We start from the raw sequence: 12,758 nt of genomic DNA, 5'->3' as shown, positions 1-12,758 counted from the left end.
CAGTTCTGTAATGATGTTGAGGGCATGTGTTTAGCAGATGGGAGCGAAGCGCACTGTCTACCGACTCTGGTACACAGCAGGCGGGGGTGAAAAAACTGATAATACTTTTATTTTCCTTTTGACCCAAATTCAAAAGTGTCACACAAGCATGAAGATGTTGTGCCCGAGGGAGGGCATTCATGCAGGAACCAATGGGATGCTCGAGGGGGGGGCTTTCCTGCAGATGTAGGAATGTCAACATGCAGGAACGCCCAGAATTGCAGTCTGCAGTTGCACACTATTGCTTACATTTGGGAAATGTACAGTCCTATTGATCAAACAACCATGAACAAACAGGTAGGCGATCTCTCCCTCTCTGAGATCAACAACTAATGTTAGCTAGAGCAAGATGAGCTAAAATCTAACAAAGCAAGAGTAGATAAACCCTATCAAACTTTCTCAGTTTGTAGTTGGCCGTCAAAATTGCACTGATAAACGATGGGGAATAGTAGCCTGGTCGGCCTTCTGCAGCTTGCCTGCCAATGCATGATTGTCCCAACCCACATTTTGACAACTGAATGGGAACTGCCTGCCTGCCCATTTGATCGATGCCAAATACATTTAATTGACAACTAAGAGATATGCATGCTAACTGTGGATAAGTTGTTCAAGTAGAAAGTGACACCTGCAGCTCTTGCTGTAGCCACCAAAAAATGATATGATGGTGAAAAGTCAGCCACTCACCCACTCGTGCAATGACATGACAGCCTCCCAGCAGCTAGCTAGCAAGCTAATGTTATGCTCCTTGTTTTTAGCTTGCTAAATAAATAGATACTCTAGCCTATTAGGCACGTTATGACTGACTTGTGATCATTGCCCTTGCCAGTTTTATTGTATTGACGTTCCCTGCCTTAGTTTTGTCCGTTTTTGTCCAAAATATTGAGTCATTGAAACTGAAACAGTGCATGCCGAATGGGTGGAGGCAGTAAATACAACCAGGGCATCTGTGATTTACAGCCAGATAGCAATTTTGTTTTATTACCAATAAATGTATTGGTGAATTATATTAATCATGCATTGAACCGCATCCATCTATTTTGCCAAGAATGCCATATTCTGCGTCATAGAATTTTGAGTCAAATAGAATCTATTTTTAAACCTCTTATTGTCTGTTTGTTTCATATATGCAAAGTAGTTAAAACGCTATCAGTTCCACTTTACTTAGCCCATGTCAGCTAACATTTTTTTGATTGCTAAGTTAGTTTAGCAGCTAGCTATCTAAAATTGTTATCATGGTCGAATTACCAGCTGGGGGGCCCCCATTTCTGATTTTGTTAGTCTCACTCAGTTATCATATTAAAAACTGCAAACATTTCTCTGCACCCTATGGCAAAATGTGTAGAATTGCAGGAAATTAGATGTAAAATGGCAAATTTTCCTCTCTGCCCCATGGCATAATTAGTTGAATTGCATGTAATTAGTTATAAAATTGCTAAATCTTCTCTCCACCCCATGGCAAAATGTGTATAATTGCAGCAAACTTGCTTTAAAATGGCAACATTTTCTCTACACCCCATGGCAAAATGGTGTTAAATATGATTTTTGAATGACTAGCCCATGTCTGTACCCCACACATACAATTATTTGTAAGGTCCCTCAGTCGAGCAGTGAATTTCAAGCACAGATTCAACAACAAAGACTACATGTACGGAGGTTTTCCAATGCCTCACAAAGGGCACCCAAAGCAGACATTGAATATCCCTTTGAGCATGGTGAAGTTATTAATTACACTGTGGATGGTGTATCAATACACCCAGTCACTATAAAGTTGACGGAGTGGAAAGAAATCACTCAGGGATTTCACCATGAGGCCAATGGCGATTTTTAAACCAGTTAGAGTTAAATGGCTGTGATAGGAGAAAACTGAGGATGGATCAACAACATTGTAGTTACTCCACAATACTAACCTAAATTACAGAGTGAAAAGAAGGAAGCCTGTACGCAATACTAATATTGTTTGTAATAAGGTACTAAAGTAATTGAACTTTTTGTCCTGAAAACAAAGCATTATGTTTGCGGCAAATCCAACACAACAGAGTACCACTCTTCATATTTTCAAGCATGGTGGTGGCTGCATCATGTTATGGGAATGCTTGTCATCGGCAAGCACTAGGGATTTTTGGGGGGGGATAAAAAGAAAATAAATAGAGCTAAGCACAGGCAAAGTCCTAGAGGAAAACCTGGTTCAGTCTGCTTTCCAACAGACACTGGTAGACAAATCCACCTTTCAACAGGACAATAACATAAAACGCAAGGCCAAATATACACTGGAGTTACTTACCAAGACGACATTGAATGTTCCTAAGTGGCCTAGTTACAGTTTTGGCTTAAATTGGCTTGAAAATCTATGGCAAGACTTGAAAATGGCTGTCTAGCAATGATCAACAACTAACTTGAAAGAGCTTGAAGATATTTTTCAAGAATAATGGCAAATATTGTACAATCCAGGTTTTCAAAGCTCTTTGGGACTTACCCATAAAGACTAACAGCTGTAATCGCTGCCAAAGATGATTCTAACACATACTGACTCAGGTGGTTGAACAGTTATCTAATAAAAAAATACAGTGGTTCCTCAATTAAAATTTTGGAGATTATGCCGCGGGACTTAGAGGTAATTTGTGATTTAGTACGTTACCCTGTGTCACTGCTTCATTGCTCCAGACCACCGCAAGGGGGAGTTAGAGCACTGATTATGCTTTTGGAAGCTGTACATTTAAAAAAATATATATTCCATGATATTCTTAAAATATATGTGTTGGCTGAATATAAGCAGCAAGTGATGTTTGCTAAAGAATCAAGTTGATGGTGCAGTCATATAGCCTTGGCACCTACATAAAGCTGAGTGACTCACTCATTCATGGGTTTGGATCAAAAATAAATAAGTACCAACATTCTTTCTGATAGTCTAGAAGTGAAAAATAGAAAATAGAAGTGATTATAAAAGTCATGACTCTACAATTGAACGCTAGTTTTGGTCTCAAATAAGCACGGTCTGTGAAGAGCGTTTAACTAAAATAAGCAATTTTGTTTAAAAAAACCCACCAGGAATATATAGCCCTAGACCTATCATGTGACATGCTAGCAGCATACCACCCTGCATCCCACTGTTGGCTTGCTTCTGAAGCTAAGCAGGTTTGGTCCTGGTCAGTCCCTGGATGAGAGACCAGATGCTGCTGGAAGTGGTGTTGGAGGGCCAGTAGGAGGCACTCTTTCCTCTGGTCTAAAAAAAAGAAATATCCCAATGCCCCAGGGCAGTGACACTGTGTAGGGTGCCGTCTTTCGGATGGGATGTTAAACAGGTGTCCTGACTCTCTGAGGTCATTAAAGATCCCATTGCACTTATCGTAAGAGTAGTGGTGTTAACCCCGGTGTCCTGGATAAATTACCAAGCTGTCCTTCACACCATCATGGTCACCTAATCATCCCCAGTTTACAATTGGCTCATTCACCCCTCTCCTCTCCCCTGTAACTATTCCCCAGGTCGTTGCTGTAAATGAGAATGTGTTCTCAGTCAACTTACATGGTAAAATAAATAAATGTCAATCTGACTAAATACACTAATTTTGATGATTTGTAAATTGTCTGTTGCAAAACAACAGTTCCCTCATTGTTTAACCAGTCTGTGTGATTGACATTAGAGATGATGAGAGGGGCTGAGTTTTTGCCATCAGGATTCAAAAATGGAAAGAGTTTCTCTGTAAAGGTGCAGACAGTGGAAGAGTAGATATGAGACCTGACCTCCACATCATAAAAGGAGACCTGACCCTCCTCATAGTCCATAAACAACCTCACCTTCTGGGGCTTCTCTCTCAGGGAGAGGAGGACTGTGGAACACAGTCCAGAGTCCATTCTCAGGGCTCAGTGGGATTTTTCCCACTCCTGTCAATGGGCTCTGTCGCCACTCCAGTGTGATTCCCATAGTAAAATCTCCCCGAGGATAAGCCATCCTTTCCGAGGGTCATGGCATAATAATCAAACCTTTTTGGATTGTCAGGAAGATTCTGTGGTGTGTTTCCAAGTCTTACTTGTTTCCCATCTTCAGACAGGATCAGACTGGGATGTGCTGTATCAGGGTCCAGAGACAGGTTCTCCATCAAATCAAATGTATTTATATAGCCCTTCTTACATCAGCTGATATCTCTAAGTGCTGTACAGAAACCCAGCCTAAAACCCCAAACAGCAGGAAATGCAGGTGAAGGTGTAGAAATGCAGGTGTAGAAGCACGGTGGCTAGGAAAAACTCCCTAGAAAGGCCAAAACCTAGGAAGAAACCTAGAGAGGAACCAGGCTATGAGGGGTGGCCAGTCCTCTTCTGGCTGTGCCGGGTGGAGATTATAACAGAACGTGGCCAAGATGTTCAAATGTTCATAAATGACCAGCATGGTCAAATAATAATAATCACAGTAGTTGTCGAGGGTGCAACAGGTCAGCACCTCAGGAGTAAATGTCAGTTGGCTTTTCATAGCCGATCATTGAGAGTATCTCTACCGCTCCTGCTGTCTCTAAAGAGTTGAAATCAGCAGGTCTGGGACAGGTAGCACATCCGGTGAACAGGTCAGGGTTCCATAGCCGCAGGCAGAACAGTTGAAACTGGAGCAGCAGCACAGCCAGGTGGACTGGGGACAGCAAGGAGTCATCATGCCAGGTAGGCCTGAGGCATGGTCCTAGGGCTCAGGTCCCCCAAGAGAGAAAGAGAGAATTAGAGAGAGCATACTTAAATTCACACGGGACACTGGAGAAATACTCCAGATATAACAGACTGACACAAACTACTGCAGCATAAATACTGGAGGCTGAGACAGGAGGGGTCAGGAGACACTGTGGCCCCATCCGATGATACCCCCAGATAGGGCCAAACAGGCAGGATATAACTTGCTGAGCGGCCTTTCAGGTTATGTCGATATAGGACTCGTTTTACTGTGGATATAGATACTTTTGTACCTGTTTCCTCCAGCATCTTCACAAGGTCCTTTGCTGTTGTTCTGGGATTGATTTGCACTTTTCACACCAAAGTACGTTCATCTCGAGGAGACAGAACGCGTCTCCTTCCTGGGCGGTATGACGGCTGCGTGGTCCCATGGTGTTTATACTTGCATACTATTGTTTGTATAGATGAACGTGGTACCTTCATGTGTTTGGAAATTGCTCCCAAGGATGAACCAGACCTTTGGAGGTCAAGAATTTTTTTTCTGAGGTCTTGGCTGATTTCTTTTGATTTTCCCATGATGTCAAGCAAAGAGGCACTGAGTTTGAAGGTAGGCCTTGAAATTCATCCACAGGTACACCTCCAATTGACTCAAATGATGTCAATTAGCCTATCAGAAGCTTCTAAAGCCATGACATTATTTTCTGGAATTTTCCAAGCTGTTTAAAGGCACAGTCAACTTGTAAACTTCTGACCCACTGGAATTCTGTCTGTAAACAATTGTTGGAAAAATGACTTGTGTCATGCACAAAGTAGATGTCCTAATCGACTTGCCAAAACTATAGTTTGTTAACAAGAAATTTGTGTAGTGGTTGAAAAACGAGTTTTAATGACTCCAACCTAAGTGTATGTAAACTTCTGCCTTAAACTGTACATATATTTATATATATATATATATTACAGAGAATTTTCTATTTCCTCTAATGACAGTAGAAATGAGTCAATTTTCTAAATATAGTTAAACATAGCTACTGTAGATAAAGAAAACAGGATATTACCATAAACTGTACACAGGTAACATTTCTTCGCCCAGCCTTGTAAATCTCTACTCACCTGTCTGTGTAAAAGAGTCTGGGTGTGTTCTATGATTTTATTTTCTGGACTATAGTATCAAAAAACCACCGGAGAGTCAGCATCGTGAAGAGACTTTTCTGAAGAGTTTGAGAGTGTTAACTCGTGTGCGCAACATACAGTAGTAGGTGTATCCCACCCAGTGCTGCTCTGTGCTCTGGAACAGAATTAACCCTTCACGTGGCTGATCTCTGTCTTCATTCTTGATACATTGTTTTACCATTTTAAAATCAAACAAGGTTGAACAGTTTAAACAGGAGCATTACATTTTTTTTTGACTGATTTAGGTAGAAAAAGTGTGAATCAGAAATGTAAAATATAAAGACCTATTGCAGGTGTATGGAAGGTTTTCAGACAACAACAACACTTACAATTCCACATTGGGATGAAAAAAATAGTGGCAGTCTTGGCAGATTTTACAATTAATTAAGAAGCAAGACATATCCCAGATTGTGTTCTTAAACATTCTCTCTTTCACTTATACCAATTACCAGTTTGTCAAGTCAGACAATGGGTGGAGAACTTAAACTGAATGTGTTTTCTGTTTGTAGGAAAATGCCTTTGCTCGCTGTATGCTGAAAGCCTGCATCTGCTGCTTGTGGTGCCTGAAGAAGTGTCTAACGTACCTGAATCAAGTAAGTGTCCTATCAGATTGATTGTCATCTAAGATGTTGATTATTCTCACTGTTACACACATTATATCATTGACAACAATCTATTTTACAAGGGAGACTTATTCCAAGATAGCACATTGTTACTGATGATACTCCTGTCTGTCTGTTTTCACCACAGAACGCGTACACAGCCACAGCGATCAACAGCACCAGTTTCTGTACGTCGGCGTGCGATGCCTTTGTCATCCTGGTAGAGAATGCCCTCAGAGTGGCCACCATCAACACCGTGGGGGACTTTGTCCTCTTCCTGGGAAAGGTAACGGCCACATAGCGACGCCATTTTAGGATTTTTCAAGCATAATAATACTATTCAATCTATCACCCTCTCTTTTTCTTTTTCTTTTTTCTCCCTTTCCCACCCCCATTTTTCTCCATCTTTCCCTCTGTGTGCGCGTGTGTGTGTGTGTGTGTGTGTCCAGGTACTGATCGTCTCCTGCACAGCATTCGTCGGTGTACTGTCGCTCAACTACCAGCAGGACTACACGGTGTGGGTGCTGCCCCTGCTCATCGTCTGCCTGTTCTCCTGGCTGGTGGCCCACTGCTTCCTGTCTGTCTTTGAGATTGTGGTGGACGTGCTCTTCCTCTGCTTCGCCGTGGACACCAAGCACAACGACGGCAGCCCCGGCCGAGAGTTCTACATGGACAAAGCCCTCATGGTGAGGGAAAGGGAGGCGAGGCTGGGTGGGAGACTATGGCTGGGTCCCGATTCTCCACCAGTCATGGATTAAAAGCAATGGATTGGTGTAATCACAGATAATGCATTATATTGACCAGATACTCAAGTGGCCGCTCTAACAATGAAAAGAAATCATGACGTGGCAAGATCTGGTGGGACCATTCTAGCCAATGAGAGGGCAGATATGCGTGTGAACAACAGGCACAACTCCGATATAAAGTGTTTTTTCTCAAAGTTGCCAGGATTTCACGTGTTCTACTTATGTCAGTACAACTGAAACAACCATTACGAGACTTCTATTCGATCAGATAAGCCTCATGTAGTAATTAAACCATACCATTTTTTGCTAAACAAATTTGACCCTCATTGACCTCCATACAAAAACTTTTTAAAAACGACATCTGCTGGAGAAGACACATTTTGGGCCCAGTTATCCCTCACGTCGCCTTTTCCTCTCTGCTGTAATCGTTGGCTAGAGGGAGTTTCCGCCATTGTTCAATTCTTTGGTAGAAGGTGGAGAATAGGGACGTAGCCTTACATATCTCTCTGTTCTATTATCCACACTAACATTCCAATGTATCAGGCAATACATTCTAACTGGTATGCTAGTGTGGATAATGGAATGTAGCCTTTTGTTATTTACAGAGTGCCACTTTTTAATCCATTTCTAAATGGTGAATAGTGTTTATGTACGTATTACACCGAACTCGCCTTGTTATCTCAACACCCAACACACACATTCACCCTCTCTCTTCTTTCTCCTTCTACCTCTCTCTTTAGGAGTTTGTAGAGAACAGTAAGAAAATGGCGGGAAGGGATCGGGCCGGGGCAGATGGAGACGGTCGTGAGATGAAGCCCATAGTGAGTTAACAAAACTTTTCCAACAGAATACATTCACTTACTTCCATAATCTAGAGTCATACACCCAAAATGACGATGCTGATGAAGACAATAGTAAAGATTAACACTCCATTTGTTTATTGTTGTAGTCTCATGGAGGAGGGACTTTTGCTTGACCAAACCAAACCAGAAGACGGAAACCAAAAGGCATTCCAAACGTTTCCAAGATATCACTCCAGTCCCAGGGACGACAATATTTTTGATAACCTGTTTATTAATTTATGGCACACTATACATGAAAGCTTAGTTTTCTTTTAAAGCACAATGTCTTTTTGTAGCACATCCGTCAATAATATTGTTAGTGTAGTTTTGTGCTATTGTACAGGCTGTAGCGTTGGTGTTTTTTAGTTTAGCTTCTTGTGTGTGGAAGTATTGTGTGAGAGATTATTCAAATGCAGCATGTCATCACTGTTATTTTTTAACTACTAATATTGTACACTGCAAGTGTTTGTATATCAATGTCTTTTTACATTGCGGTAATGATGATCATGGTCTCTACTTACGCTGCACTAATTCGATTGTGACAAATAACTAGCATAACAGTTGATCAACAGGCACTTTTCTCTGTGGAAAACTCCAACCCCAATGTCTTTTGACCCTGTTGAAAGATTTCCTTCATGGAATAGAAGACAAAACTAATTCTGCATTTAGATGTGTTTTTTTAACAGGGTCAGTGAAAAGCCAGCTCCCAATGGAGCATTCTACTGTTGTAGATCAAATATGAAATAGCCAGTGCTATGTACTATGATAAGGATGTTAATATTAGTTAATAGTATTTTGAATGCAGGTCCTACAAGTACTGAGGTTGTGTTATGTCAAAAGCAATGCATTACCATAATGGAAAATCCCTATATTGTGGCAACGTTGAGTCATTACTCCTGATTAAGTTTGGAATACTGTATCCATAGAAAAAGCAATTCCCTATGACTGTATCTCTATTCGTGCATGCAAACAGAGTTTTATCCCAGAATATTTTGGATAACATTTTTATGCAGAGAAATAAAACAACAAAAAGAAGCAATGTCCACTTGTGTTTGTGAGAGCTGTGGGCAAGAGTGGATCAGTTCTAGTAGGGACATGGGTTTGTGTCTGGATGTCATAAAGATATCCACTCAGGAAGAAACATTAAAACAAAATACCCAATAATAAATACAATATATAAACAATATATAAACAAAAAAAGAAATGTCCTCTCACTGTCAACTGCGTTTATTTTCAGCAAACTTAACGTGTAAATATTTGTATGAACATAAGATTCAACAACTGAGACATAAACTGAACAAGTTCCACAGACATGTGACTAACATAAATGGAATGATATGTCCCTGAACAAAGGGTGGGTCAAAATCAAAGTAACAGTCAGTATCTGGTGTGGCCACCAGCTGCATTACGCACTGCAGTGCATCTCCTCATGGACTGCACCAGATTTGCCAGTTCTTGCTGTGAGATGTTTCCCCACTCTTCCACCAAGGCACCCGCAAGTTCCCGGACATTTCTGGGGGAAATGGCCCTAGCCCTCACCCTTCCGATCCAACAGGTCCCAGACATGCTCAATGGGATTGAGATCCGGTCTCTTCGCTGGCCATGGCAGAACACTGACATTCCTGTCTTGCAGGAAATCATGCACAGAACGAGCAGTATGGCTGGTGGCATTGTCATGCTGGAGGGTCAAGTCAGGATGAGCCTGCAGGAAGGGTACCACATGAGGGAGGAGGATGTCTTCCCTGTAACACACAGCGTTGAGATTGCCTGCAATGACAACAAGCTCAGTCTGATGATGCTGTGACACACCACCCCAGACCATGACGGACCCTCCACCTCCAAATCGATCCCGCTCCAGAGTACAGGTTTCGGTGTAACACTCATTCCTTCAACGATAAACGCGAATCCGACCATCACCCCTGGTGAGACAAAACCGCGACTCGTCAGTGAAGAGCACTTTTGCCTGTCCTGTCTGGTCCAGCGACGGTGGGTTTGCGCCCATAGGCGACGTTGTTGCCGGTGATGTCTGATGAGGACCTGCCTTACAACAAGGCCTACAAGCCCTCAGTCCAGCCTCTCTCAGCCTATTGCGGACAGTCTGAGCACTGATGGAGGGATTGTGCGTTCCTGGTGTAACTCAGGCAGTTGTTGTTGCTATCCTGTGCCTGTCCCGCAGGTGTGATGTTCGGATGTACTGATCCTGTGCAGGTGTTGTTACACATGGTCTGCCACTGCGAGGACGATCAGCTGTCCGTCTTGTCTCCCTGTAGCGCTGTCTTAGGCGTCTCACAGTACGGACATTGCAATTTATTGCCCTGGCCACATCTGCAGTCCTCATGCCTCCTTGAAGCATGCCTAAGGCACATTCACGCAGATGAGCAGGGACCCTGGGCATCTTTCTTTTAGTGTTTTTCAGAGCCAGTAGAAAGGCCTCTTTAGTGTCCTATATTTTCATAACTGTGACCTTAATTGCCTACCGTCTGTAAGCTGTTAATGTCTTAACAAACGTTCCACAGGTACATGTTCATTAATTGTTTATGGTTCATTGAACAAGCATGCGAAACAGTGTTTAAACCCTTTACAAAGAAGATCTGTGAAGTTATTTGGATTTTTACGAATTATCTTTGAAAGACAGGGTCCTGAAAAGGGGACTTTTTTTTGATAAGTACAGTACCAGTCAAACGTTTGGACACACCTACTCATTCAAGTGTTTTTCTTTAATTATACTACTTTCTACATTTTACAATACATGTGGATGTCTTCACTATTATTATAGAATAATAGTGAAGACATCAAATATTTTAGAAAAAGCTGTTGCGCAGCAACTCACTGCCTTCCTGAAGACAAACAATGTATACGAAACGCTTCAGTCTGATTTTAGACCCCGTCATAGCACTGATATTGCACTTGTGAAGGTGGTAAATTACCTTTTAATGGCGTCAGACCGAGGCTCTGCATCTGTCCTCATGCTCCTAGACCTTAGTGCTGCTTTTGATACCATCGATCACCACATTCTTTTGGAGAGATTGGAAACCCGAATTGGTCTACACGGACAAGTTCTGGCCTGGTTTAGAATCTTATCTGTCGGAAAGATATCAGTTTGTCTCTGTAAATGGTTTGTCCTCTGACAAATCAACTGTAAATTTTGGTGTTCCTCAAGGCTCCATTTTAGGACCACTATTGTTTTCACTATATATTTTACCTCTTGGTGATGTCATTCGGAAACATAATGTTAACTTTCACTGCTATGCGGATGACACACAGCTGTACAGTTCGATGAAACATGGTGAAGCCCCAAAATTGCCCTCCCTGGAAGCCTGTGTTTCAGATGTAAGGAAGTGGATGGCGGAAAATGTTCTACTTTTAAACTCGGACAAAACAGAGATGCTAGTTCTAGTTCCCAAGAAACAAAGAGATCTTCTGTTGAATCTGACAATTCATCTTGATGGTTGTACAGTTGTCTCAAATAAAACTGTGAAGGACCTCAGCGTTACTCTGGACCTTGATCTCTCTTCTGATGAACATATCAAGACTGTTTCAAGGATAGCTTTTTTCCATCTACGTAACATTGCAAAAATCTTTACCTTTCTGTACAAAATTGATGCGAACCTACAGCGCATTACATGGGCTTGCTCCTACCTATCTTTCCGATTTGGTCCTGCCGTAAAACCTTGAAACCAGCCCTTGCCTTAAAAGGAAGCCAGTGTGAAGAGGCGACTCTGGGAAGCTGGCCTTCTAGGCAGAGTTGCAAAGAAAAAGCCATATCTCAGACTAGCCAATAAAAAGAAAAGATTAAGATGGGCAAAAGAACACAGACACTGGACAGAGGAACTCTGCCTAGAAGGCCAGCATCCCAGAGTCGCCTCTTCACTGTTGACGTTGAGACTGGTGTTTTGCGGGTACAATTTAATGAAACTGCCAGTTGAGGACTTGTGAGGCGTCTGTTTCGCAAACTAGACACTTTAATGTACTTGTCCTCTTGCTCAGTTGTGCACCGATGCCTCCTCTTTCTATTCTGGTTAGAGCCAGTTTGCGCTGTTCTGTGAATGGAGTAGTACACAGCGTTGTACGAAATCAATTTCTCGCATGGAATAGATTTAATTTCTCAGAACAAGAATAGACTGACGAGTTTCAGAAGAAAGTTCTTTGTTTCTGACCTTTTTGAGCCTGTAATCGAACCCACAAATGCTAATGCTCCAGATACTCAACTAGTCTAAAGAAGGCCAGTTTTATTGCTTCTTTAATCAGAACAACCCTTTTAAGCTGTGCTAACATAATTGCAAAAGGGTTTTTTAATTATCAATTAGCCTTTTAAAATGATAAGCTTGGATTAGCTAACACAACGTGCCATTGGAATACATGAGTGACGGTTGTTGATAATGGGCCTCGGTAAGCCTATGTAGATATGCCATAAGAAATCTACCATTTCCAGCTAAAATAGTCATTTACAACATTAACAATGTCTACACTGTATTTCTGATCAATTTGATGTTATTTTAATGGACAAAAAATGTGCTTTTCTTTCAAAAACAAGGAAATGTCTAACTGACCCCAAACTTTTGAATGGTAGCATATATAAAAAAAAATGTTTACTTTGTTATTATCGGGTACTGTGTGTAAAAATATATATTTTGAATTCGGGCTGTAACACAACAACATCTGGAATAAGTCAAGGGGTATGAGTACTTTCTGAAGGCACTGTACAAACAGCT

The 12,758-nt window shown here is 41.7% G+C and overlaps 1 protein-coding gene across 1 annotated transcript in view; it reads left to right on the top strand.

Moving 5' to 3' along the window:
- LOC115202145 (choline transporter-like protein 1) overlaps nucleotides 1-9,081 on the top strand; it is a 33,015-nt gene extending 23,934 nt beyond the window's left edge. The window contains exons 12-16 of the mRNA XM_029766075.1: nucleotides 6,366-6,449; nucleotides 6,607-6,744; nucleotides 6,908-7,144; nucleotides 7,945-8,025; nucleotides 8,154-9,081. Of these exons, the coding sequence (XP_029621935.1) occupies nucleotides 6,366-6,449; nucleotides 6,607-6,744; nucleotides 6,908-7,144; nucleotides 7,945-8,025; nucleotides 8,154-8,180 (567 nt within the window). The 3' untranslated portion in view covers nucleotides 8,181-9,081. The remainder of the gene's footprint in view (nucleotides 1-6,365; nucleotides 6,450-6,606; nucleotides 6,745-6,907; nucleotides 7,145-7,944; nucleotides 8,026-8,153) is intronic.
- The last annotated feature ends 3,677 nt before the right edge of the window (nucleotides 9,082-12,758 follow it).

Source organism: Salmo trutta, chromosome 11, assembly GCF_901001165.1.
Source record: "Salmo trutta chromosome 11, fSalTru1.1, whole genome shotgun sequence".
NCBI classification, from domain to species: Eukaryota; Metazoa; Chordata; class Actinopteri; order Salmoniformes; family Salmonidae; genus Salmo; species Salmo trutta.
The sequence above is the reverse complement of the archived record's forward strand: the minus strand, read 5'-3'. Positions and strand labels throughout refer to the sequence as shown.